Below are 27,694 nucleotides of genomic sequence, written 5' to 3'. Positions count from 1 at the left end.
TGTTCCTACCTCTTTGTCACATTTTGTCGCTTTTACAACCACAGACTTTCAGGTATTGTGTTGTATTTTTTTATGTAATAGACCAACACAAAGAAGCACGTGATTAAAATATGTAAAATGATAGTTAAGTCCATAATTATTCATACCCCTGTCAGATTTTAGGTTTAAAGGGATACTTTAGTTTTAACAACTTTACTCTTGACTGGAAGTAATTTCACAGTTTTTTGGAGCCTGAAACCGACAGAACAGGGGCGTCAAACTCATTTCTATATTGGTCCACTTTGGCACCATGAAGTCATTAAAAGGGCCGATTGCACGTGTATAGATGATACTTTTGATTTCATAATTTAATTTCAGTTCACGTAGAAATATAAAAACAATGCACAGTGACACAAAAGTAGCACCCTAAAGTCCAGTTTATATAGTTTATGTGCAAAGAAGGTTGATATTGGGGTGAGTAACACTTTAAACGCTCGGCATTCTGCACCACTTTTTCTCTTTTTGGACATTTCTGGGTTATTTTAATGTGTTGTGGGAAAACTGACATTTAGTGGCAGGATGCTAATACTACACAGTTTAAAAAAATCAACATTTGCTACAGGAAGCACAGTTTTAGCTACTTTATACAATTTTAAAGGATATATGCCTCTACTTTATAACATGATGTCTCTTTTGGCTTGAGGGCCGGATAATTTGCTTTGACGGGCCAGATTCGGCCCGCAGGCCTTGAGTTTGACACGTGGGGTACAAAATCGCTGAGGAAGCTTAAGATGAGGGTGATGGCAAGGAGGCCTTCTAAGACTGGCAGCACCAATGATAAATCTGCAAATCACCATCGCAGACGTACAGAAACATACTCAGCAAGGTTGGATGCTGTAACTCCAGTGAAAACAAGTTCCATTAATTATTGGGAGGCTCATGAATCACTTTCAACATAAATTGGTATCTATTTTTTATCTTTTGAGAGATGCTCGGCTTTCTGAAACACTTCTTATTTAAAAGAAAAGCATTTTAAATGACTGGTATGAACAATTTGGGGCTTCGTTTGGCTGTTTTTTGTTTTTTTTTTCCCTTATAAAAATAGAAGAGCGTCTGTGAACCCCAGTTTTCAGTTTGATTTAGGTCTGGACTTTGACTAGACCTTTCTAAAATGTAGCAATAGCTGCGTTAAGGGCTTTTGTCCTGCTGGGAAACGAACCTCTATCTCAGTCCAAAGTCTTTTTTTGTAGCTTCAAAAACTTATAGTCTCATCCATCCAATTGTTTTTTCCTTCACACACGCTGTTTTGATGTTATGAACAAAGTCTCCAATCGTAGCTGTAGAGACGGGCCCATGGTAACTCTGGAGGAGCTTCAGAGTTACCATGGGCCCGTCAGTTTAGGTGGACGGCAGTGTCGTCATAGATTTAGCAGTTGTATCATGCTCTTCTTTGTTTTTTTTTTTTTGTTTTTTTTAGATTTATAACCTAACCATGTGTTAAACATCTACACTTATTGATCCCCTGACCTGCCTACTGCGTTGGTCTTCATGATGCTGTTTATTCTCTAATGTTCTCTGATAAGCCTTCAGAGAAACAGCTGCATTTACCCTCTGATCAAATCGCTTCACATGAGGCGACTTCTTGAGTGATTCGGCTGCACTGGCTTCTAAGTGTGCGTATCAGGGGTATAAGGGAGCTGAAATCCAAAAATGCACGGCAGACGTTTACAGCCGTCAAGCTGGTCTGTCGAAAAATAAGCAGATGGAATTAAGCAAAGTTTGGTTGTAATGTGACAAACGATGACACGGTTCTTTTTGCAAGGCACCGTCTTCAGCCACATGAGCTCATGTTCGGTGTTTTCCTTTGAACTCCTGTTTTAGTTCAGCGTTTCTGTGAATGAACTCCTCAGGTCTGCAGGAAAAACCCTGGAGCCGCTGCAGCCCAGCATCAGCTGCATCGTGCCAGTGGTACGTTTTCATGGCGCGGCCTCCGCCTGTAAGCGGTCTGATGGCCGGGGTGTGCTTTTTGTCTGAAGGCTGAAACGCTTTCAAGAAGATGCACACGGATCAACCCAGCCACTGTTCCCATCCTGTGTTTTTTTTTGTTTGTTTTTTTATTTTTTCCTCTGATATGCAAGTCAGAACCTGCCCCAGTTTGAAGGAGGAGGCCTTTTGGCGTGAACGGCTGAAAGTGCTGTAGCTCCTCCGTATATAAAGTCCCGTCAAAGCCGTGTGTCTGAAGCTGACAGGTTGGCTCACATGCGTCTCTCAACTCGCCCTCTCTCCTCCGCAGCATGGTTACAGTAATTGGATAATGAACTTCCCACTCTGCATCAGCTCAGTTATGTCGCGGTCTGCGGCATCATGACTTGGGAGTCAAACCTCAAGTGAGGACCGACCGTGGAGTCTCGTCTATCGTGGGGTTTGTATGAAAATTTTATAGCTGTGTTTTTTTCAAGCATATCTGGGACCATCTTTTTTTTTTTTTTTTTTTTTGTAATTTATCTGTTTTGTAGGAGAAGGTGGGGCAGCAGCGACGAGACTGTTGTCTTTAAAATAAAGGATTATGGAAACCTTTCCCTGACGTTTTTACATTTTTGAAGCAGAGTTGAGAGAAAATGTAGCTTCTGTCTTCTTCTTCTCCTCGTCTTTCGACCGAATGTTTGTTACTTTGTTATAAGATGATGATGTGCTTTATTTTCTGTTTGTAACCTCTATTGTAAATTATTGCTGTTTAAATATGTAGAGAGGAAAGATTTTTAGAGCAGTAGATCTTTTATTTTTGACTATCTGAACCAGCAGCTAAGTCCTCCTGTAAATTGAAACTGTATTTTTCTCTTTAATTGAAGCGGACTCTGTTCTGAAGGTGAAATTACCCTTTGTGAGCATATTGGTTTTGTTCTGGGTTAAATCAAATGATAAGTTGTACAGTTTTTTTTTTTCTTTTTTGTAAAAAAAAAAAAAAAATTAAATAAGTTCAGCATAACTTCTATACTGACCTTGCATTTCTTGTTTTATTTATTCAGACTGATAAAAATGTTCTCCATTTAAAAAAAAAAAAAAGTAGTATCTTGAGGAAACGTAACTGCAGATAAAAATCACTCTATGTTTTTAACAGACTGTGGCCACTCTGAAGAGATTCTCTTTTGTACCTGATAGGACGTTTCATCCTGAATAATAATAAAGTCAACTTTTTGGACATATGTTGTGTTTATTGTGTGAGTATAGGCAAAGTATACCTTGTGATTTATTTCTTTATTTGTGCAAAACATTCGGTTCTAAAAGTGAAACTCATACAGAGGCGGAAGTATTTTTAAGCATTTATTTCAGCAAATTTTGTCTATTATGGCTTAAAGTCAATAAAAGAAAACAAAATTCAGTTTCTCAGAACAATGGAATATCTCATAACATCAATAGAATAATTATTTCAGACTAATCAACAACAAATGTCATCTCGAGACAATGCAAATTATTAACAGAAATGTGGAAAAAAATAAAAATCAGACCAATATAACAACCTTTCCAAGTGAATTCTAGTTATAAAACAGTAGAGTCAGGCTCATTTTATAATGCAAAGTGACAATAAACATTTTTCTATTTAAGACAGGGGTGTCCAAAATGTGGCCTGGGGGCCATTTCCAGTCCCTGGACTGGTTTTCTGCAGCCCCCAACTACAATTCATGAATGATTTGGCCCACCTGCACAGGGGGTCAATGGAGATGTAGACTTGCCTTTTTTAAATTAGGGCAAAATTCTTACAGACAAGTTGAAATCTTACAACAAAGTATGTTCATCTCTATGCACTCAATACTTGGTTGGGCGTCCTGTTGCATGAATTACTGCATTAATGCATTAAGGCGTGGCATGGAGGCGATCAGCCTGTGGTTCTGCATCTACATTGTTGCCTCTGGCGTCTCTCATCTTCTTCTTAACACCCCAGATATTTTCTCAGCTCCTCTCCCAGCCGGTAAGAAGCCTCTAGGGTTGATTTGGGTTGAACTTTTTCACAATATTCTAATTACCACTGCAAAAAGGAAACTAAAAGTAAGTAAAATCAGTGCAATTGTCGTTGATTTGACCAGGCAAGTTTAAATGATCTGCCTATAGAATAAAGTTTTTGCACTTAAAATAGGAACAACTCATCTCCGTCGTCTTATTTCAAGTGCAGTATATCTAAGTATCTTATTTTAGGGGGCAAAATATTCGTTCTAATGGCAGATATTCTTATTTACCTGCTCAAATCAAGGACAAATACATTAATTTCAACTTTACTTTTAGTTCCCTTTATGCAGTGTCTTAACACACTACAAGGTGGGTTTTCTTTATCTGTAAGCCATAATCATCAAAATTACAAGAAATAGTCTTAAAATATTTCACCGTAAATGTAATAAATATATGTAATATGTCAGTCACTTTCTGAAATGAGTGACCAATAATATTGAATCCTTTCATGCTATTCTGATTTTTGAGACGTCCCTGTATTCGTTTTGAACTGCGGTTCTCTGATGTTCGCTAACAGGAACATTTTATTAAGTTACACACGGCTTTACTAACTATGTAAAGGCAACTGGATAAATATGTGTTTCAGATCTTTATTTGTCAGAAGTATAAAAGCCCATGTATCATTTTCCTGCATCTTTTTTATTTTACTATTATCTTTACATCTTTACAGTACATCTTTACAATTATATACTGCTTTATGTTGGTTTATCACAAAAATATCTGAAAAAATAAAGTAAAATAAAGTTTGTTGGAGTAACTTAACAAAATGAGGGGGGGAAACTTCAAGCTCTATGAACACTTTTGCTCTCTGAGCCCCGTAAGTGAGAGAGTCCGTCTGACTCAACGCCCTCTTGACTCCGCCGTGGTGCCAAGTGGAGAGGTGGGCCCCCCGGGGGGAAGAGGTCATGACCTCTTGACAACCATTGCTGTGATCAAGTTGTCCTAAATGACACATCCAGCCATCACCAGCTCCCATCTTCCCCCTCCCCCCCCCCCCCCCCCCCCTGGCCTCCAGCTCTTTATCTCCCCACTCAAACCACTAAACGGATCCAGAAACTCTCGTGGACGCCGGGAGCACCACAGATGACCACAAGCCCACAGTCATTTTTTGTTTTCTTGTTTTGCGCTCTACTCACACAGGAAGCATCTCTACCCTCCCCCCCCCCCCCCCCCCCCTTCTTTTCGTGCACTGTGATGAGGAATGTCCTCCCACTGCGATAGCGGCCACAGTGTGGCTCGGGCTCCCGTTTCCTGCCCACATGCGCCTGTTCCCTCCAGCGCTGATCGCAGATAGCGGGCGCATCGAGCCTGGGAACCGAGCAGAGATGACGGACGTGCAGAGTCAGGGGGGGGGGGGTCAGCGTGGCCTGCCTGGAGGACAGACTCAGAATTTGGTGGCCGAACCTTAGTTTCTGCATCGTACTTTCGTGGGCTTCTTCTCGCGGAGTGACTGGGAATGATAACCGAGATGCATGCGATCGTGAGAATAAGGGATATTTCTCACATAAAAAAAAAAAAAAAGCACATGGGTTTTTAAGTCTGATTAAGGCACGGCAAAGAGTTCAGAGACATTTTCGTCTCTTCTTACAGGAAACACAAGCTGAGGATTTTGCTACCGTCGAGGCAGGGATTCTCTAAGAAGACAAACCCCTTCTCTTGCTCAGCTTCTCTTGGTGATTTTACATACGTAGCTGATCTCCTTTGCCCCCTCCCACTCCTCCTGTTCTCTTTCTACATTTCTCAAATATATCCCCCCTGAGCATTGGCCTCCCCCGAACAGATCCAGCATGCGAGAAAGCAGCATCTCGAGAAATAAGCTGCGATGAAGGGGCTTCTTTGAGCGTCCAGGTGTGCGGAGGATCAGATTCCTGCGATTAGATTCGTGGCTCGGTCCCAGCCGACCCACGGCTCCTCCCTCTGTACCTCTGCTAGGACCCCAGCACCTCCACCACCACCACAGCCTCTCTGATCTTGGACGCATGATTAAAGTTAGCGAAAAGCAGAACCTCTCTCAGGACCAGCTGAAGTTCCTCAACGCCCACCGGCCTCCTTTTTTGTCTTAAAGCTCCTCTCCACTGTCTGCTGTGATTTGTTGTTCGCTTCTTTGTCTGGACCTTAACCTCCTCCCTTCGTCCGTTATCCATCATCCGTCTAAACTATTAACCCAATTCTTAATCGCAGTACGGTTCTTTGAAGTCACGCCAGCCATTGTCGAAACGATTACGACTACGCGCAAATTATATTCCAATAAAATATTCATGACAACATCAAAAATTTGTCATCTGTGTTCAGAGTCTAGGACATCCCATTGTGATAACAGAGTGAAACGTTTCCCGATACTCAAATTTGAAGAAGAAGAAGAAGAAGAAGAAGAAGAGGATGAAATAAACAAACAATCTGTTTCTTGCCTCTTCTCCCCATTTCATTTTAGAAAAGTAATAACTATTCAACTCTGGGACTTCATGTGCCAGCCATGAATGCATGAAGAGCGTAAATCGAGTTGTAGAGTTCGGGAGATAGCCTCGACGGTGCCGAATCAGCAGGAGGAGTCCAGGTAGTCAAAGTTTCTTGTATCAAAGAGGCCCCAGTTCAGTTCGACGGTACTTTATAGAGACAGCCGACGTGATGAACCGTGGCAGCAGTCCATATGAGAGCACCTCCACTTCAGCAGCGCACCCTTTGTCTTGCACAACGCCGTAGAGTTCGGTGAGATCGGCTGCAAAGTCTCTTCCCCTGCAGCAGGGGGCGATAGCCTGCTCCGTGGTTCACCTACACCTGGAGCTTACGGCCTCCAGAGCTTTCTGGTGTCTCCGTTTGTTGAACCTTTTGACGTAGTTGCTGCTGCACAGGAGGCCGTCCCCGGGCTTCAGCTTGCCAGCCAGCAGGGTCAGGAGGTCGGCGGGAAGGTGGCGCCTCCGGTGGTAGAGCTGACCCATTACGATGTAGCGGGCTCCTGTTGGAACAAAGTATGACGGCGGGTTGAAACGAGTGGGAAGAACCACGTGGCTGAACTGTTTTTGTTTGCGCTTAACGCCCCGAGCTCGGGCGGGATTCAATTTTCCACATCCTGTAAAGAGGTGTGGGAAAGGAGGATGAAACGACGTAGATAAGCCTGACAGACGACGTTGATAGTGCAGAAAAAACATGGCCGTCCGCCTAAACCAGGGGTGTCAAACTCATTTTGGTTGAGGGGCCGCATACAGCTTAATCTGATCTCAAGAGGGCCCCACGAGTAAACTCATTGCAAGATTAAATATAACTAATAAAAGTGGACTTGTTGTTGGTTTTTATATTAAATGAATTTCACTTTTACACAATATATTATGAATAACCTCAGCATTTTTAAGAAAAGTATGTGCAATTTCAACAATACTTTTACTCAGTTAAACATTTACTTGTGCATTATGCATAAGAACTGATCACAGTGATTGTACAATGTTGAAAATCATTTATTCACATTTTTTGGAACTTAAAAACACTGTCCTGCATGACAAAATACATCAAACAGATAAAAATTAAGAAATTATTTAAAATCAATTTTCCACATCTGAAGCTCAGTGCTACCATCTGCTGAATAAAACATAGCGCCCCTCGTGGACAATATAGGAACTGCAGATTTTCAATTAAACGAAGTACATGTTTTTTTCAATAATTGTTTTATCATTCTCTTCCTTTTATCTCCTCTTTCTTTCACCTTTTCTTTTTTCTTCTTGTTCTTCTTTTCCTCTCCTACTTTCCCATTGTAGTGTCCATATCATTTGAGATATTCCCCGCATGAATCATAATAAAACTATTAACATTCATAAATCAACCGGAGCACTATGGCAAAAGCCGTACTGCTCCACTTGTGAAAGTGAAATCTGATGAGCTCTTTTTGGCATTAAGACAATTCTTATTGCCACATTGCCAGACAGGACACTGTTTTTATAATGATAATGCATTTAGCCACCGGGCCAGACTAAATTGTTTGGCGGGCCGGAACCGGCCCACGGGCCGTATGTTTGACACCCCTGGCCTAAACGGACAGCCTTGGTGAGAAGAGGGATAATCAGAGAGCCAGCCAAAGTGTTCCAATGGTAACTCTGGAGGAGCTGCAGAGATTCAAAGCTCTAGCGGGAGCCTGGACATATCCAACAGGTTTGGTCTCCAAGGAAGAGTTGGGAGAAGCTGTAGAAAAAAAGCAATTACAAATGCTGCTTATAGTTTAGGCCAGGGGTCACCAACACGGTGTCCGTGGGCACCGAGTAGCCCCCGAGGACCACATGTGGTGTCCACGAGCCTGTTCTAAAAACAGCGTCACCCGCCAGTGAGCTGCATCTAAAACTATTTTATTCTACGTTACTCTTCCTGTTTATTCACATTTGCATTCATATAGATAAAAAAACAAAAAAAAAAACAATATAACAAAACATGAAAAATATGTTTATTTTACATAACATTAAGGTGAATTCCAACCCTTCTAGTTGAAATGTGAGTACAGGTAGCCCTTCGTATGACGCAGCAACGATGAAGTAGCTCTCAGTTTCAAAAAGGTTGGTGACCCCTGGTTTAGGCAACATTTATTTTAACCTGGACCCAAAATGCTACTGGTGCTGGAAACCTTATCTGTACATCATGCTTAACTACCCCCCCCCTCCCCTCCCTCCGCAAGGCGACTTGTCCAGGTGAAAACATCACGCATTCTTTCAGCAAAGACAGAAGTCAAAGTTGAAAGCAAAGATGAATGAAGCTAAACAAAGTGCTACTTGGGAGGAAAACCTGTTCAGGGCTACAAAAGACTTAAACTGGGGCATAGATTCGCCTTCCAGATGGATGACAAACCGAAACAACTACAATAGTGGAGATTTTGGTCGAAGCACATTCACGTATCTGAAAGGCCCAATTAAAGCCTAACGCTGAATTCAAGTGAGAACCTGAGCCATGACTTGAAAATTTATGTCCACAGATGTCCTCCATCCAATGCGAGTTTGAACTATCTTTCAAAGAATGAGGAAAAAAAACAGAAAAACGTAAATTTTTAGACATACAAAGGTGGTAGAAACGTATCCCAAAAGCTGTAATTCTGCACAGCATTAAATCGGGGGCAGCTGAATGCAAACGCTACACACGTTTTTCAGACATGTGTTTGTGAGAATGTATTAAAAACTGTAGGCGCTGTAACTGTGACAGACTCAACATTCGTATGGTTTGCTACTAAGATGTATTTTTGAGGCTGACGTAAGCTGGAAAAATCCCGGGTTTAATCACAAAAACGTGCATTTCAGAATCCCTTCCTGCTCTGAGACAGCGAGAGAAGACTTCTCCCTCTCAGATCCGATCTCCCACTCAGTTTACGGCAGAAGCAAACCTGTCGACTCACCGAGCTTGATGTCGGGGCACGGCTTGCTGCACTTGTAGGTGTCCAGGACCAGGAGGCGAACCTTGAAGAAGAAGCTGTCTTGGGTCATGTACAGACGGCTCATCTTGTAGAAGCCGTCGTTGCTGACCATCAGCGTGATCAGGCGGACCCCTTTCCTCACAACGTCAATGTCATGGACGATCCCGTTGACGGCTGTTCAGAAGATGAGAAACGTTTGATTAGACCGTTTTGACGTCAGTACGTTTGATAATGGGGTCCAGGATGATTCATGATCTCTGCTGTCTTTGTCTCCTCGGTTTTGCTTTAATAAGGCTTTGCATCTACTTTTACTGCTGTTTCATATTCCAGACCCCCTTTCATTTAATAGAATTATATAATAGTGGGTCTACTAGTAAAAAAAAAAAAAAATTCTATTTCAGCACAGTCTTCCCTCTTTGTTGGAATGGGCAACGTAGAGCGTCTTGTAAAGTTATACTATGGTACACACAAATAAGGAAGTACTAAATCTTTTTTTAGCACCTCAGCATCAGATTAATTACTAGCATCAGGGCTTTGAAGCGATTGTTAGAGCCACTGTCTGACTTTATTCTCCTAGAATTACGACTTTTTTCTCATAATTTCCCCAAAAAGAAACTTCAATTAGGGCCATTGTAGATTAAAGAAAATACAGTTTTGGCTGTGGGAGGAGTGAATTTCCACAAAAAATTCCAAGCATTTTTAGATTAATTTCACATATTTGGGTGAAAAAAAGCTTGGATTTTCTCTGATGTCTAAAAGTAGTACAGTTTTGTGAAAAAATATATAATTTTCCATAATAAGGCATTCATTTGTTGTATTAAAACTAGGGTATTTTCTAACATTGCAAAGTTATAAATCTGAAGGGTATTTCACAAACTGAATCATCTCGCGACCCCCTTTTTGGTATACATTAAATAATTCTTCAGATTTATTTGTTTTATAGGATTTGTTTTGAGTGCCATCTATTGTATCTAAAAAAAAAAAACATTTTCTTCTGCACATAAGACATACTGTGTGTGAGATTGTGCCACCTCAGTAATTGTTTACGTTAAAGCTGCTCCCACATCGGCCTAAAAATGTCAGTTTCCCGCTGTGTGTGTCTTTGTGTTACGTACCAAACTCACTGTAGCAGTAATATTCCCTCTCATCCTTCTCCTTCCTACACTCGGTCAGGCAGAAAGCATTGTGCGTGTAGTCAGACTCTGTTGAGAAGAGAGACGCAGCATGAGATGACGAGTTTGACAAGAGTCAATACTGCAACTCTTTCTGGCAACCGGGGGGGGGATTCTCAAAATAATAACAATAATAATGATAATAATAATAATAAAAACATTCATGGTTGCTGTCAGGGTAAAGAGAGAAAAATCATCCCTGATGTAATTTCAACTGTCTGATACCAGTGTTGTAGTACTCAAGTCCGAGACTCGAACTCGAGTCCGAGTCATTAGCTAAATTTAGAGACTCGTGACTTGACTTGGACTTGAGCACTGATGACTCGAACTTTCAGAACATTCTGACTCGGGAATTGAGAAAAAGACTCGACTTTTTTTTATATCATTAGGCTATAATTTTAATATGTCATTAGAATATTATTTGGTGTATGATTTTAATATCTAAATTATTAGTGCAATGTGGTGGAGTGTGGAAATTTTTTTGTTTAAAAACATATAGGCTATGCTTACTTTAGTGCGGAACTTGGACTCGACTTGATCAATAGTGACTCGACTCGGACTTGACTCGGACTCGACTCGGATTTTTTTTTAATGACTTGGACTTGACTCAGACTTGAACACTGGAGACTCGAACCTGGACTCGGACTCGAGGCATAGTGACTTGACTACAACATTGTCTGATACTATAAATATTTGTTCGCATGTTCATTCAAGGATCCGACCTTTTTAACCAAGGCAGACTCTTCAAATTTTAACTTCAAATGACAAAACCTCTAAAAAAACGCTTGTTTGTCAGTTTTATTTTTTTTTATATATCCACGGCCACACACTGCAATTAAACTTTGCTAACGTGATAAACTCGAACTATGTGTCCTCTTAAAGCTGAAGTGTGTTAAGGAAGATGTTCCCACATGGGAGGTATAGCCCAGAGGTCCTGCCAGGAGAACTCCATCATAAACACGCGGGTCAGATTTCAGGATCAGCGAACGCAGCCTCTCCTACCTCGCCGCAGGACATCAAACTGGTAGAGCAGGCTGGAGGACCGCCGGCTGAAAAAGACCGGCGGGCGGCTGTTGTTCCAGGCCGCCGAGCTGACTCCTGACTGGTGGAGGCCGGACCTCCCCGGCCGGTTCTCCTCCGGGTCCTGCCGTCGGTTGGGGGGGTCCCTGCGCGGCGAGGAAGCCGTTTGATGCGGCTGGGTGGGGGTTTGCGTCTGAGCTGGACTCTTGGGTTTGGAGTTGGGGTGTCCCTCAGGCTCCCCCTGCTGAGGGGGGCTGACGTGGGTCTGGGCGTCCTGAGGGGTTTTCTGGGCGGTGCGGTTGGCGCCGGCACTCGTGGCCCCCGGGAGCTGGGCTTTGGGGAGGAGACTGGCCACTTCCCCCCTGTTCTTCTCGCTGTTGTGCTCCGTCAGACGGTCACTCTTGTGGCCCTTTTTGCTCTTGTTGTTGGGGCTGTGGTGGCGAAGGACTGGGGCCAGGTTGCTGTGCTTTGGCCACACGGCGGGCGGCAGAGGGTGGAAGTTCAGTTTGGACTCGCTGGCCTTGCTGCTTTTCTCCAAGAGCTCATTGATGGGCAGGGTGTGCTCTTTGACCACCATCCTGGTCTGGTTGCTTGGAGCGGGATCCTGGGCGCCCTTTTCTATCAGGGTGAACAGCTCTAGAGGAGAAGCAAACGGCACTTCAGCTACAAAATGTCACCATTTAAACTGATGCTAGTCCTCGTGTTTGGGAAACAGTTTTCCCTTTGCAGAAAGGTGTTGGTCCCACTCCATTAACCTGACACTGTGGGCCATGATGTCTAAAGTTTGCAGTAATATGCCTTTCAGACAGAGACATCAGCAAGCTTTTAAAATCAGCTTTCTTGCTTGAAAGCACGCCGTTGAGCTCATTGGTCTCTTTGTCTTACCTGAACGTCACAAAGGTGTCCACCAAGGCACTACTATAGGACACTGGACACTTTTTCTAATTTATGTTAATTTACATCTTTTCTAAAAGATGGTGATCCCTCGTATACTTATCCATTAAACCACTCCTAAACTTTGCATGCTAACCGAAGTGCCTGAGAAATTTAGAAATAACAAATGAAAGGAAACACTTCTTGGACCTTAATATTTAATCTCCTCATCATTCTGGTTGCAGGATATGGCAGAGTACGCTGACTTCTTACAGCTAGTTTTATATTATGTTATGTCAGCGTTTGGCTTCAAAGGACAACTGTGCTGCACTGTTATAAACTTGTTAAAAAACATTAGTTTTTAAACAAGAGGCTCTCAGACGGAGCCATGGGCTGGTTTCACATGTCCAGACAGCTTGGTGGGTCTGGTTGTCAACACTGAGTCCAGGTTGATTAGCTCTATACTACTGAATAGATTTACTTTATTCAGTAGTATGTTTTACTCCGTGCTCTTTCTTCCTTTTACCAAATAAGCCTTGTATTTGGGCCAGCACTTATTACTACTTATTACGAAAATGTGGGTCAAATTAATAATGACGTCTTTCTCTGTCTGGCATCCTCTATGCTGATGACACAGTTGTTTACTGTAATACAAACGCAGCTGTCCAGGCGGGTGATCATCTGCAGGTTCAAGTTGAAATAATTCGATGACATTTGTTTCACCTCGAATTGGTCTAAAAACACAGAAACCACTTTTATTTTATTTTTTATTAATCCTTTATTTATGCAGGTTAGTCCCTTGAGACTCAGTGTCTCATTTACAAGATAGACTAGTTTAACTAATAATATGTTGTTTAAAAAAACAAAATCCAAGTGGTTCTCCCACCAATTTTTCCGCAAAATGTACCTGAATTAAATACCTTTATAAATATCATGACATTTTAGCTGATGTCAATCTTTTTTAAGGTGCATATTAAACAATTTAAAAATAATAATAATAATGAAAACTTAAAACTGTTATTTGTTATTTTATCAGATTGAATAATGTATTTTAATGAAAAATAAGTTAAAATCGTCTTGCCTCACATTGACCATGGTGTGACAATTTAAGTAAACAGTGTTCGCCTAAATAATGTTTACTTTTTACGTGGTTTCCAGATGTTGGACACCGTTGATCACTGAACACTGATTTTCATCACAGGATGTAAACGTCTTACCAACCATTACATCCTGTATATTCTGGTTAACTGGCCTTAGTTTTCCGCATCCATGCTGCTACGACAACAGCGTATTTAATTTACAAATCAATACCTGGTTTACTACCATTTTTTCAAGCTTCGTCTGTGGCACTTAAACAGAGTATCCAGAGCCTCCACTTGCAGGGTTTTGTTATATTTAGTGTTTATTCAGTAAGAAAAGTAATTTTCCTAGAGAGGGTTTTTCACTTGGAACCAAAGAAAAGAAACTGAAGTGGCGTAGCTTGGTTTGGCTGATGGGTTTCAAACATATTTTAAGTAGAATGAAGATTAATTTTTTTTTTACTATTTATTAATGATGCTATTAATACTAGTATCCACTCGTTTTATTTTATGTTTTCATCAGATTTGTATGCATTGGGTTGACTATTGTATGTGTTTTAATAGCGTACCTATCTGGCATGTTTGCTACAGCAGGTTTCTTTTGAAGAAGAGACCCCGTGTCTCAAGACAATGGTATAAAAAAAACCCTGATATTTAACATGCCATTATTTCTGGTTTCATTTGGACATGTTTTTTTTTTTTATCTTTTGAAGGTTAGCCTTCATAATGTTTTAGTAGAAACATCTAATGCAGAAAAATATCAATTTAGTGATTTGGTATTCCAGTATTTAAGTAAAGGTTGCCTCTTTACAAAAATGAACAATGCAACGCAGCGAGCACTATTGGTCATATCAAATTGATGCGTAAACCATAACATAGTCATTAGAGAAAACAAAATTGAATCCACTCACCATTTACAACTTGCTCGTTGGTGTCAGAAAGAGGAAGCACCAGACACAAAAGAAGTAGAGTAATTCCTGTCATCTTGGATGGATCAGTTTTGGACTCACTGCACTGTTTGTTCCCAAGATGGGATTCCTGGGATTTTTATAGGAACGGTCGGGGAGCGGATGGGATGAGGTGGAGAGGGAGAGGGAGGGTGTGGGCCGGCCCAAACAGGGGCATCAACACTTTCACACGACACTCCTTCCATTTGAGCATAATCCGAATTACACTAACAGAGCCCACTGTGTGAAGGAAACATGCCCAAAAAATTATCATCAAGAGCAAGCTTTCTTTTAATATTTGATATCAGGATAAACACTTGGCTTTTTTTTTTATCTTGACATAGATAAACCTTTCAACCTTTACATTCATCAAAATTAGACTATGCAACATAAAATTCAGAATTTATCAGGCTTGAAGGTAGTTAGTTAAAAAACACAAGTGTTCACTGCCCTCTAGTGGTGGAGAAAGGAATATCTGCACAACGTTGCAAGAATTAAGGTATGAGTTTTTGAGTACAGGAACATTTTTTTTTTTTTTTTTTGGAAATGAAAGTTATGGATCAAGGTCACTAAATTAGGTTGACACAACTAAAATTAATTTGCATCAGGTATTGTTTTTATTCAAGACATCTAATTCATCATTTAAAGTGTCACTGACACACTGACCTACATTTAAATCTCAGCCAAGCTTTAACATCTAAATGGATGTTATCACCTCTGTATTTATGAAATAAAGCTTCGTTTCTGTTTTAGGTCAGTGATTTACTGAAAATGATTTTATGCAGTGAATAAGATCTTTACTGCAGATATTTACAATGCATAAGAACTAAGTATGTCCAAGTGGGCAATACGACAGGCTTCCTTTAGATAGACAACTTAATTAGAAAAACAATCTGACTATAATGCATTATAACTGAATTAAATTGGACTGTATGAAACCGAGTTTGAATCGGTCTACCTGATTGTACTGAATTTGATTGTTTTTATTGAATATTACTACGTGTATACATATGAATTGGATCTGATTTTCTTCCAATGTACCTTGAAATTATATTTGTTGTGAATTTAAACCATATTTCTAAGATGACTTAAAATAGATTTAATTAAACACCACATTTATTTTCTCAATATTTTTTTAACATTTAGTTCTATAAACAACATAAAAAAACAACAAAGAAAATTGTGTTTTTTGTTATTTTTATAATGTAACAAATAAGTTTCTCCTAAAAGAGAGATGTGTAGCTAATGTCTGACATTTACTGATTTATGAAACTGTAACATGTTTCCAATAAAATACTTAAAATAATTTTTGGTAAATTAACAGTCCCGCCCCCCATAATCTTTCGAAATGCCTAATATACACTGAATTTATAGACTTAGCCAAATGTCACTCAGGTACATAAAATACTGTCAATTACATTTTGCTCTTTCGCTTTTATTGCAAAAAAATAAAATAAAATAAAAAAATAATTATATATATAATATATAAGTGAATTCAGCAATATTGGCATGAAAAACTGTCATAATTATTTACAATCTATTATTTTATAAGGCTAATATTTCTTACGTCAATAAAGTTGTGAAACAATATTGACCCATAAGGTACTGCAAGAGGGAGAAACGCATTAACAGAATAATCTTCAGATAAAATCACATATTAATATGACCAGTTCTCGGGTAACAACCTGCTGCGGTAATTTAAAGCTTTTCTATTATTCTAACTACAGATAGTTAGATTTGTTTTAAAAGGAAACCAAATGCGACCCAGATGGGACTCGAACCCACAATCCCCAGCTCCGGAGGCTGATGCCTTATCCATTAGGCCACTGGGTCATTACGTGGACAGACACGGAAGTATCAATTTGTTGCGGTCTAATACCGGTTTGTTCTTTTGTTTTGTGCTATATACGGTGTCGATTTGGCATGGCGGCAGTCGTTTTAAATTATGTACAGCCATCGCACTCCTAATGTTACAGAACGGCAAGCAGTTGTACACGGCTGTTCTTTAACCGCGCTGCTGAAGTCAGTATATGGATTGTTGTAGCTTGTCATTCGGGTTTTGACTTCACCTAGGTAAAGAATGGATTACCTTTGCTCCAACCTGGTTCAAAGCCTGAGCTTGAGCTTTTCTATATAGTTATCATGTATAATAAGCTTAAACAAAGCCCCTCTGGTTTATTTTGGTTGTTGCAAAACAAATAATCTCATATAAAATGTACTCCTTTTGAGTTTTCACAAATTACATGTAGATTTAGCAGATCACAAACTGTATTTTATAAAACATATATTTAGTGTAGAATAACTGTGTCCAAGATTTACCAGTGCAGGTAGCAACGTTTGACTGCGCTCCAGTTACTCAGACCAAAAGAAAAAAAAAAGACCAAAAATGGGAATTTCTGTCAAATTAAATAAGGGTCATTGTGATCCATGAATTGTGTTTTATAGAAGATGCGTTTTGTATAAAAATAACCCAGTTCAGGTTATGCATTTCAGATTTTCACAGGGAATTAAAAGTGAAAGTCAAGCTCCAGATCAGAGACTCCCAGTCGGACGCTGACTTCAGAAAAAATTCCCCGGCAAACCGCGGGCATCATTGGCGGAGCTTTTCGCGAATCTGACCAATCGAAATCCAGAACACCAGGACTATATCCATGACGTCATTCGCAGAATGTTTTTTTTTTTCACTAGTGTAAGCACTTTGCACATGTCGAGCTGCCGAGCCACTTTCTTTTCTAGAACTTTATTTATCCGATTTCTGTTCGTCTCTTGTTGCTATTTGAAGTTTCTTTTTTTTTTTTTTTGTTTGTTTGGGTATTTTCGGGTATTTTCCGGAACACATGGAGTCAAATACGTGGGCTTGACTTGAAGGAGACACGCTCGTGTCCACTAGCTTACCGTCTGCTAACGAGCTAAGCTGAAAATAATCGGTTGACGGGGAGGGATGAAAAACGGTTGGCGCGGCGGCCGTTTCAGTTAGCCGTTTGGTTTCGCCTTACGTTAGCCGAGTCGGGTGTGTGTTTCTCCACGGCCTGCGGGAATGCCAGGCGACACGGACAGCGGGGCTCGGCTCCTCCAGTTCAAAAACAAAGGGAAAGACGTGAACGTAAGTTCTGCCCAGAACGGCGTTACTACGGAGTTGATTTAATGTGGGGGGGCGTTATGAACGGTTTATAATGATTATTACTGTTGTCGTTTTAGGAGTTGAGGCGGAGGAGGGCAGAGTTCAGCGTAGAGCTCCGGAAGGCGAAGAAGGAACACCAGATCCTGAAGAGGAGACTCGTGCAAAGCTCCGCGGATGAGCCGAGCTCCCCTCTGCAGGAGAAAGACCTGAACGCGCAGGTTGGTCAGTCACGCTGAGGCTGCGTTCGCCGGCCTGTCATGCACCCTAGGCTGAGGACACTAAAAAAAAAAAAGGCTGCGTGCCATTTCCTAGGCATGCACTTGTTAGCGACGCACAGAAAAATGGGAATCACGCCTGACTTCGTTTGCCCTCGTAGGTAAAGTGAACGGTCCTGCGGCGGACGGTGTTGTTTTATTCAGCTAAAACAAAAACCTCAGGTGAAATGTGGTCCAGTAAAAGACAAATGTTATCTAATTAAAAATAAATAAATAAATATATATATATATATATTTTATTTTCACACCATATTGTCAATATACCAACAAAAAATAATGCCTATGCGCTGTAGCTGTAAAAAAAAAAAAAATGCAGCCTTAAAATGCTAAACACACTCAGAATGCGTTGTAGATCGATGTTACTGCATGTGCAGTTCAATAAGTCAGCATGTAAGTAAATCCACTTTTTTCTTCTATTTATTATTGCTTGCTTTTTGAGATTTTTTTTTTGTCAAATTAAGATGAAAACGTTAGCTTTTCAATCTTAAAAATCTTGTTCTAGTTTCAGCTCCCTGGTAAAGTGAGCAAAAAAAAAAAAAAAAAAAGAGTTGATATTTTATTGTTCATATCAAACTGAGCCTTCTAAGTGAACTGGCATGAGATTTGCAATTTTCTTCAGCATCCATAGGTTTAGACAAAGGGAAAGCCTTCTGAAACACACGACTGAAATAACTCCTGATCGTTCATCATATTTGTCACAGACTTTAGAGACGACAGTGCTGTGATGCCTGCGGCGTTAATAGCACTTTACATACCTCCCTGTACTGCGGTCACACACACACACACACACACACACACACACACACACACACACACACACACACACACACACACACAGCTGTCAACTTCTCTAAAGCCCCAAATGCAGTGTACAGCTTTCATTAGTGGCTCCAGGGAGAGCTATGCTCAGTTCATGCTCATTTGTGTAAAAAAACACAAAACAATTGCACTGTTATGTTCAAAGTTGTCCAGAAAAAGACCCCCCCCCCCTCCATCAGTGTGCTTTTTAGAACGTGTTTATGGACCACGTTGCTATCATAGCAGCAGCTCCTCTGAACTCGAAGAGACAAGTAAACATAAACACAGATCGGACTTTTCACAGCTCGCTCAAAGTTCACTTTTAATCTTGGTGCAAACTTGAGCATCAACATCGGAATGATAACTGTTTAAAAAGACGTCGTCTATTTGGCAGCGCTGTTTTAGGAACAGGGAAAGTTATGTTAAACTGCTCTTTAGGAGGTGGTAATTCCTTTCGCTTTCTGTTTCCAAAGCCTCCTCAGCACTGGTCTTTGCAGGAGATAATAGGAGGAGTAAGCAGCCCTAATGCAGAACATCAGCTGCTGGCCACGCAGGCAGCCAGGTAAAGTTGTTTTTAGTGTTTTATTTTTTTTGTTGTCTAAAATTAATCATCTTTTTGTGTAAAAATATAGTATGGGAAATTTAAATGTATATTAAAAAAAGCAATCTAAAACTTGTCTTTTGCCACAAGACTTTATTTACCTTTCTTATTCTGTTTTTAAAAATTTTATTCAAACTTTATTTTTGCTTTTAGATTATTATTATTAGTATTATTTGTGGTAGTTGTTATTTTGTCGCGAGATTTTCTTAAATAAGACATACAAAGATGTGCAAAAGGACAAAAAAAGCAAAGTAGGAGAGGGAATTTATTAACAAACACTCTATAACATTTATATATGAGTTGTTTGACACAGGTTTGAGTTTAAATTTACAATGTCTCTCATTTTGTTATTGTCAACCAAATTGGAAGACAGTCAGATTGTGGTTTGATGCAGTGAGGATTGAAGTTTTGAACAAAAAATAACTTGAAGGAAAATAGTTTGGATTCCTCTATTGAGTTAAAGGCTCTTCTATTTGTTCCCACTTCCAGATTCTTGAGATGCTCCCTGCCTATCTTGCCTTTTATGTTACTTTCCATATTTGCGCAAAATTGAAAAGCATGGCATGTATTTTAGCTCGTATTTTTCCCTCCTGGATTTCAGAAAGCTCCTCTCCAAAGAAAAGCACCCGCCTGTTGACGACATCATCGCTGCAGGCCTCATCCCCAGGTTTGTGGGCTTCCTGGCTCAGTTTGACTTCCCCCACATCCAGTTCGAGGCGGCCTGGGCCCTGACTAACGTCGCCTCGGGGACCACGGAGCAGACGGCTGCCGTGGTGGAGGCGGAGGCCGTCCCGGCCTTCATCAAGCTGATCGCCTCTCCTCACAAGCACATCAGCGAACAGGCCGTCTGGGCTCTGGGCAACATCGCAGGTATGGCGGACGGACCGGAAGAACCGGCGATTTTAACCTTTGGGCCGTCATCCATATCGCTGTTAGCATTGTGAAAAAAAAAAAAAAGGACCACACCGGCATGCTGACGTTGCTTGTCTGCTTCAGTTAAACACCCCAAAGTCCTGCCCTGCTTACCTGTCGTCACCTTTGCAAACAGATGCCACACGCTCAGCCTCTAAATATGTACACGAATGACAAGAAGATGGAAATAAACTCGCTAGCTTTACTTGTCGGAACGATACGTTAAATTATTACCAGAATTGGCCGAGACAGCCTTGTAAAGAACTTCGTATCTTTTTTTGTTGTCGTCATTACTTAAAAACCCAGTCAGCAGTTGCACGTGCAAAGTCTGAGCTTTAAAACGACACGTCTGACACAAAGAGATTGTGTGAAATGCCCCGTGTGAATCTGCTTAGGTATCCAATTTTAGATACATGTTTGGATTTTATTGGCAGCATATTGTGATGAACAGAAGAGCAGGGAATCGTAGAAATGGTGCAAAGGAGCAGAAGAATTTGCTAGTCCTCTACGCTCTGGTTATTATTAGATTTAGATCTGAACCTCGACTGGACAATCCAACCAAATATGCTTTATTTAACCATTCACAGGGGAGCTGTATACTGAGGACAAATAACACATATGATCATTTGTCAATTAGGTCACTAATGAGAGCTAGAGTAAAGAGGGCTAACGCGTGTCACACATTTGTATTTGGAACAGAATATTAAAAGTCTTTTAGCATTTTCCATTTTGCCTCACAAAAATAATCATTACCTTTCTGTTGTTAAAATGGCAGCAAAATACACAAAGGTTTGTGGCTGTAAAGTGAAAAAAAGTCAAGGTTGAGGGCGTGCGAATGGTTTCGCAAGAAATTTTTACGTCGTAATCAATCTGGGTTAAGTGTTTTGCTGGAGCGTTGTCCGTAGGTAAACAGAGAAAGCGTGACTCATCGCGCTTCTCTGGTCAGGAATCCCCTGAACAACTCATGTGAATATGCTGGTGAAGATTCTCAGTCAAACAGGTCATGATCATTCCAAAAAAGTAAAGAAAAACAATTTCAAACTTTGGAAAAAAGTCCAGTTTTTTTATTTATTACTTTTTTTGGAACTCACGTGAATTCATTCATTGTGTGCACTAGTCCTAAACCTCCCTTAACTAACTCACTGCTTTCTAATGAAGTTGTTCCACACTTTTTGCTCTGTAGCTCTCCTGATCCAGAGCCACTAAGTTGGTCTTTCTTGCTCAATGTAGGCGACGGACCCAACGGCAGAGACTTGGTAATCAAACATGGCGTCCTGGAGCCCCTCCTGGCCCTGGTCATGTCCTCCGACCTGTCTGCGTTACCCGTAAGTATCGTCGTTGTTTTTCGCTGTTTCCAGTTGCGATTGCTGGTGGCAGAATGGCGCTCCTGTATCTGACACTTAAAGGCATACTATGCAACATTTTTCAGTTAATTAATATGTTCCATACCATTTTGGATGATTAAATGAGTCATTTCAGGTCGAACAAAGGTTTTCTCGGCCGCCCTGGGGGTCTGTGAGGGAAATACCGCACTTGCAATTGCAAGAGCTCACGGCCCGCACACACAGGCTCAGATGTCTCGCTTTACGGGGAGAACTCCATGTGTTTTTGCCCTGCCATTCACTATATGCACGCGCGAAAGCAACAACAAAGAACCGCGTGTTAACGTCAAATAAACATGCAAGCATATCGAGTTTTTAAAAAAAAATTATTATCATTATTATTTATTTATTTATTTATTGAATGTTGGCGAGGCGGTAGCGTGAGTTTGGTGAGGCGGCCGCCTCGCCAAGATAGCGCTGCGGGAAACCTTGATGTTCATACCTTCACTGTGTTAGTCATTGTTTGTACTGCCGTTTTTTCGACTTTTCGTTGCGTTCGCCTGTCTGCTAAGCTCAAAACAACCGCGCCTGGCTTGACGGAGAAACCAGAACAGCTGAGCATCTTTATGACAGTGCACTTTTACTTTCGCCCTCTGGGGGGAGCCTCGCTGGAAAATCAACCCCGGTTGCATAGTATACCTTTAACTCGCATAGTGCCGTCAGACGTTCCGTAACAACACCGCTGCTCTTAACCCGCCCCGACAGCCCGCCTACCTGCTCAACGTGGCCTGGACGTTCTCCAACCTGTGCCGGCACAAGAATCCCGCCCCGCCGCTGGAGGCCGTGCAGCAGATGCTTCCTGCTCTGATGAAGCTGCTCCACCACGACAACAGCGAGGTGCTGGCCGACACCTGCTGGGCCCTGTCGTACCTCACCGACGGCTCCAACGAGAGGATAGAGGTGGTGGTGAAGGCCGGACTCGTCCCCCGCCTCGTGCAACTCCTCGCCTGCGGGGAGCTCTCCGTTGTGGTAGGTGGTGTCGAGCTTGATGTCCGTTTAAACCGGCTAAACGCGGAGCCCTCTTAGGTGACACGCAGTGTAAAAATAGCCACGACACACGACACACGGCTGCACAAAAGCTTTATTTTGCTCAGTGTAGGGCTGGACGATACTTCAATAACAATATATATAGAAAAAAAAAGAGTCAGTAAAAAGTTCAATAGAATAGCAGTTTTCCTTCCTTTTGCATTCTAGTCATGTAGGTTAATATTACAGTCACTACATCTTCCCAACCAATCACAAACGCAGACACGGGAAGCTCCGCCTCCTTTAAAGAGGTCAGAGAGCACGCTTTCTTTTTTTCTTTTTTTAAAACTTGCAGTTTTGGTAAAAAGTCGCTTGAATAAAGGGTTTAGTTTGAATTCAGTGTTTGTGTGTTCTGTATCTAAAAATAGGTCGCTAAGCAACAGCATAAAACGGCCAGGGCTGCACTTAAAATATGTTTTAAATCTGTTGATAATTATCAATATAGATCAATATGCTTTCTATTTTATCGATATGCTTTATTTTTTATATCGTCCAGCCCTAGCTCAGCACAATGAGCAGGTTCTGTATTCTCATGGATGTTTGTAAAAAGGAATGTATTCTAAGTTCATCATTAGGTTTTTTGTTTTTGTATATATTTCTTTTCATCAAACTTTGTGTATTGAAAATATAATTATTGTCCCATTATTTTAAGGGTTACCTCAACATCTATGTCCTGTGCTGCATAGAATATAATAAATTTGTCTCTCTGTTTTATGTCCAGCTAAACGTTAAATACACAGCGGTGACTTTCTGGCCTTTTCTTTTCTCCCGGCCCCCTTCCTTTATTATTTTAGCCTTCATTCAAACGACCTCTTAGAACGTCTCTCACTCGCGCTCGTTGGCTGAGCTTCAGCTCCTCAAATAATCGTCTCGCTCTCCTCCTCCCCCCCGCTCAGACTCCAGCCCTGAGATCCGTTGGCAACATTGTGACTGGAACCGATGAGCAGACCCAGTGTGTGCTGAACGCAGGTGCCCTGGAGACGTTCCCGGTCCTGCTGAGACACCCCAAGCACAACGTGCAGAAGGAGGCGGCCTGGACGGTGTCCAACATCACCGCCGGCAAGAGCAGCCAGATCCAGGAAGTTATTAATGCGGGCCTGGTACCGATCCTGGTGGAGGTCCTTCAGCAGGTCAGAGCGCAGCGCTTCAGGTTTTTTTTTTTTTCTTTTTTTGTCCCGTGGAAATCTGATTGAACGACTCACACAGGTTAATATTAGTTAGAATGTGCTCAATATGTCTTAAGATGTTTTATATATATATATATATATATATATATATATATATATATATATATATATGTATGTATGTATGTATGTATGTATGTATGTATGTATGTATGTATGTATGTATATATATATATATATATATATATATATATATATATATATATATATATATATATATATATCTATATATATATATATATATATATATATATATATATATAATGAAGTAAATCTTAAGGATGTTGGGTCATGAAGAAAAGCTCACTTTCTTTCTTGAAATAAAGCTTTTGATTTCCAGTATCTCTGACGTTTCTGCCGAAAAACCAAAATATAACCTTTTCAGGGAGATTACAAGACGCAGAACGAGGCGGTGTGGGCCGTCACCAATTACACCAGCGGGGGGACGGTGGGCCAGGTGGCCTACCTGGTTCACTGCAACGTGCTGGAGCCTCTGCTCAACCTGTTGACCGCCAAGGACAGCAAGATCGTCCTGGTCATCCTGGAAGCCGTCTCCAACGTCTTGCAGGTGCGCGCGGACGAGAACGGGGTCTGAAAATGTTAGAGGGGGGGATGAATGTCGGCGCCGCAATTCTCCGAATGTTTTCACAAAGCGGCTTCACTGCAAAAACAGAACTAAAAGTAAGTGAAATTTTCTTGAAATCATTGTAATTTTCCTTGATTAGAGCAGAAAAATAAGGCTATTTGCCAATGGAATAAGATTTTTGCACTTAAAATAGGAACAATTCATCTCCATCGTCTTATTTCAAGTGCAGGATGTCTAATTATGTTATTTTAGAGATGAATTGTTCCTGTTTTAAGTGCAAAAATCTCATTCTATTGGCAAATAGTCTTATTTACCTGCTCAAATCAAGGAAAAAATACACTCATTTCAAGAATTTTTTACTTTTTGCAGTGTTTGTTTTCACCGAAAGCACAAAGCAAGAAGAAGAGTTATAAAGGTGTTTCTAATTGAACCGTGTCGGTAAAGATCTGCTGCCTTTTTTTTTCTGCGCAGATGGCCCAGAACACTGGTGAGGTGGAGAAGCTGTGCCTGGTGATCGAAGAGCTGGGCGGCGTGGACAAGATCGAAGCGCTGCAGACTCACGACAACGAAGCCGTCTACAAGTCCGCCCTGAGCATCATCGACAGGTTCTTCTCTGAAGAGGTAGCGTTACTCAGGCTGTGTGTTGTGGTATTAAAACACGAGCGGCCGCTTCATCTCTTCGGCAGATGAGTGTATCGCGGCCGGTGAAATAAGGAAACACAAAAACATCTGCGTAAGGAAGATGAAGGAAATTTTCGTGCTTTGTGTTCAGATGCAATTTGAATGTCAAGGTCTTGGTTGAAAATTGGATTTAGTGAGGCATAACTGCAAATATTATCGCTTTAGCAGAATTTTAAAAATGTGGTTAGGTCTGATTCATTTTCATATTTATGGATTTTTGACTGGCAACTCTTATAGTTAAGATGAATGTATTATTCCCTCTGTATCAAAACATTTCCTGACATTTCTCCCTTCTTAGGTTGAGGCTGAAAGCTTAAAGCTTGATAACAGGTTTTCAAGCTCAACATGAATAATTGTAAAATAAGGTTGTGAACATTTCTGTCTATCACCTGGCCGATGTCAGGTATTAACATAAGCTAGAAGGTTTTTAATAGGAAAGATCTTTTTTTTTTTTTTTAAGAATAAGAATTACGTTTGCAGAGCTTTAAAAGGGCTTCTCAGACAGGTATGAACATAATCATATGAGAGAATTCTCTGTAGAGCAGGTAGACGATCAATGAAAGCGTTTTTTCCTGCATATTTAGTCACAAAAATGACAATAATTGAGAAATAGTCATTATAATCTGGGGCATGCTTACCTGGGCAAAGACCAGAAATGTCTTCAACAAGCAGTGATGCCCCGAAATTATTCTGGTGGTTTGGAAAAAGCTGATTTGTTTGGAAAAAGAAACGATAAAAGCTGACATTACATTTTTATCACAAAGCTTCAAAGAGTTTGACTAAACTTTAAAAGTTTTAAGAGTCCCTCGACAAAGATTTTAAACTAGAATGAATTATTATAGGATTGCTCCTGTCTTTCAACCAAAGACATGAAGTGATCAGTTCAGATTTAATCTTCTGTTTTCCCAATCCATTAAGTGCATCATAACGAAGACCTCCAACTTTTAATCGAATTAGATAAAGGGTCGGGACAACCGTTTAATACACAAATGGAAACAATCCCATAAGTCTTTCGTTTTTTTTTTGATGGATTAAAAAACTACTGCCTCTGTCAAATAACATGCAGCACTTTCATTTCCTCTATTAATGTTTTTATAGTCCTTGAGAAAGAAAATCAGAATCTGTCTTAATCGGACTGAGCAGGCCAGATGTGAAAGACAACAGTAAATCTGAGACTGGCAGCCACTGTAAAAAATAACTAAATTTAACAAAAAGAAAACCACAAATCTGAAAACATACAGTCATATTCTGCAAATTTGAATATAATTTAAATGTTAATTTCTTTTCACTCAATACATTAAGAGAAACTACGTATACGTAAATATTTCAAGCGTTCATTTCTGTTCATCGTGATGATTTTCCACTTAACAGCTAATGAAGCCCAATATTCAAATTTAGAATTTTACATCAGACCAATGAAAAAAACAATTAAATACAGAAATATGGTCTTAATGAAAAGTATGTTTGGTACCTGCTTAAAGGTTGTTTTGTTATTTTTAAAAGGTAGTTTTAATCTGACACTGAAGCCTCTCAGAACCCATATTTTAATTTCTGGAGTTTGACCGTAGTTGTCCAGTATTATGTATCGATTCCACAATAATGAAAAAAAACACAATGCCAATATTTATCCCTCTGTCCGTTATCTGTACCAGCTTATCCGTATATGGTGAATACATTTAAAATAGTAACACTTTTATTGCTTAGTTTGTTAATCCGTTTTCGCTCCTGTTCTTGTCTTCCAGGATGCAGACCAGTCTCCGGTTCCAGACGCCAGCGCTGACTGCTATTCCTTCATCATCCCTGAGGACCAAAGCACTTTCCAGTTTTAACTTGTTCACTACGGTTTCTGACATTAAACAAAAGGAAAATCCATAACTTGACATTTTTAGACTAATATTGTTTGGGGAAAAAACAAATAGTCGTAAATACATTTTTATGCATTTTAATGTTTTATTTTTTTTCTATGTCTTTGTTGTTCTTCTCGAGCCTGCATGGATAAGTGGGTATACTCGATGAATGCATTGTTGTTTCTGACACACACACGTTATAAAGAGGAAAAGGTTTTATTTGGTGAAAACACTGTGGCCGTATCACCATTAGGTGACACTGTGCTCATTGTTGTGCATTTTATAACATTTGAAAAATAAATGTGTTTAGTGCCTTTTTTAATAGTTTATTTCTTGGACGGGATGATTTGAAGAAAGCAGAACTACATCCACAATATATTTACAGGCATTTTTCATACTGTATGCATCTTTAAAAAATATTTAGATTATTGGCTGTCAAAAACAACAGTGGGGGCAATTCAATATATTTTTATTTAAATAAATTGCTCAGCCAGGAATTATAATGTTAACGTTTTTGCTTAGTTGGAACAACTGAATTTACAACTTTTAACAATAGTCATAAACTGGGAACTTGAGTCAGTTTATCACAGAAACCATATTGGAGAGACTTTCAAAATAAAGCAACAATGTACAAACATAATTCGCTATTAGGTAATTTGACGGGTCATGGATTTCAATTTTACTCAAAGACTCCATACAATCAGAATACTGGGTTGTATTTCTATTCAGATTAAGGCTTAACGACTGTATTGTTTTTAAACGCTATTAGCAGCGAGGAAAATTTCAGTTTCTCGTTGCTGATTGCGCTTCTATACTGTGTTTTACAGCCATC

General features: G+C 40.3%; 2 protein-coding genes and 1 non-coding gene across 3 annotated transcripts; 1 reads left to right on the top strand and 2 right to left on the bottom strand.

Annotated features, from left to right (window-relative positions):
* Positions 1 to 5,582: 5,582 nt before the first annotated feature.
* LOC105934250 lies at positions 5,583 to 14,942 on the bottom strand. The gene is made up of 5 exons (XM_012874152.3): positions 14,414 to 14,942; positions 11,533 to 12,186; positions 10,474 to 10,560; positions 9,341 to 9,532; positions 5,583 to 6,934 (listed from the first exon to the last, which is right to left on the bottom strand). The coding sequence occupies exons 1-5, from the start codon at positions 14,484 to 14,486 to the stop codon at positions 6,747 to 6,749; spliced, it is 1,194 nt and encodes a 397-aa protein (XP_012729606.2). The 5' UTR covers positions 14,487 to 14,942; the 3' UTR covers positions 5,583 to 6,746.
* Positions 14,943 to 16,209: 1,267 nt separating this feature from the next.
* Positions 16,210 to 16,282, bottom strand: trnar-ccg. Its single transcript has one exon. It is a non-coding gene; the product is annotated as a tRNA-Arg (tRNA).
* Positions 16,283 to 17,117: 835 nt separating this feature from the next.
* Positions 17,118 to 27,180, top strand: LOC105934270 (importin subunit alpha-1). Its single transcript, XM_012874178.3, has 10 exons — positions 17,118 to 17,552; positions 17,648 to 17,788; positions 19,117 to 19,205; positions 19,846 to 20,114; positions 21,387 to 21,481; positions 22,244 to 22,507; positions 23,461 to 23,694; positions 24,134 to 24,316; positions 24,806 to 24,955; positions 26,758 to 27,180. Exons 1-10 carry the CDS (start codon positions 17,487 to 17,489, stop codon positions 26,842 to 26,844), a joined length of 1,578 nt encoding a protein of 525 aa, XP_012729632.2. The 5' UTR covers positions 17,118 to 17,486; the 3' UTR covers positions 26,845 to 27,180.
* The last annotated feature ends 514 nt before the right edge of the window (positions 27,181 to 27,694 follow it).

Source organism: Fundulus heteroclitus, chromosome 13 (genome assembly GCF_011125445.2).
Source record: "Fundulus heteroclitus isolate FHET01 chromosome 13, MU-UCD_Fhet_4.1, whole genome shotgun sequence".
Classification (NCBI taxonomy): domain Eukaryota; kingdom Metazoa; phylum Chordata; class Actinopteri; order Cyprinodontiformes; family Fundulidae; genus Fundulus; species Fundulus heteroclitus.
The sequence above is the reverse complement of the archived record's forward strand: the minus strand, read 5'-3'. Positions and strand labels throughout refer to the sequence as shown.

Bases quoted from the DNA above. Each gene is read 5' to 3' on its own strand.
- LOC105934270 (XM_012874178.3), top strand. From the start codon at position 17,487: ATGCCAGGCGACACGGACAGCGGGGCTCGGCTCCTCCAGTTCAAAAAC. The intron at 21,482-22,243 runs GTAAGTATCGTC...CCGCCCCGACAG, and splicing joins CCGACCTGTCTGCGTTACCC to CCCGCCTACCTGCTCAACGT. The intron at 24,317-24,805 runs GTGCGCGCGGAC...TTTTCTGCGCAG, and splicing joins CCGTCTCCAACGTCTTGCAG to ATGGCCCAGAACACTGGTGA.
- LOC105934250 (XM_012874152.3), bottom strand. From the start codon at position 14,486: ATGACAGGAATTACTCTACTTCTTTTGTGTCTGGTGCTTCCTCTTTCT. The intron at 9,533-10,473 runs GTACGTAACACA...TCTTCTGAACAG, and splicing joins TTACTGCTACAGTGAGTTTG to CCGTCAACGGGATCGTCCAT. The intron at 6,935-9,340 runs GTGAGTCGACAG...TTGTTCCAACAG, and splicing joins GTGCCCCGACATCAAGCTCG to GAGCCCGCTACATCGTAATG.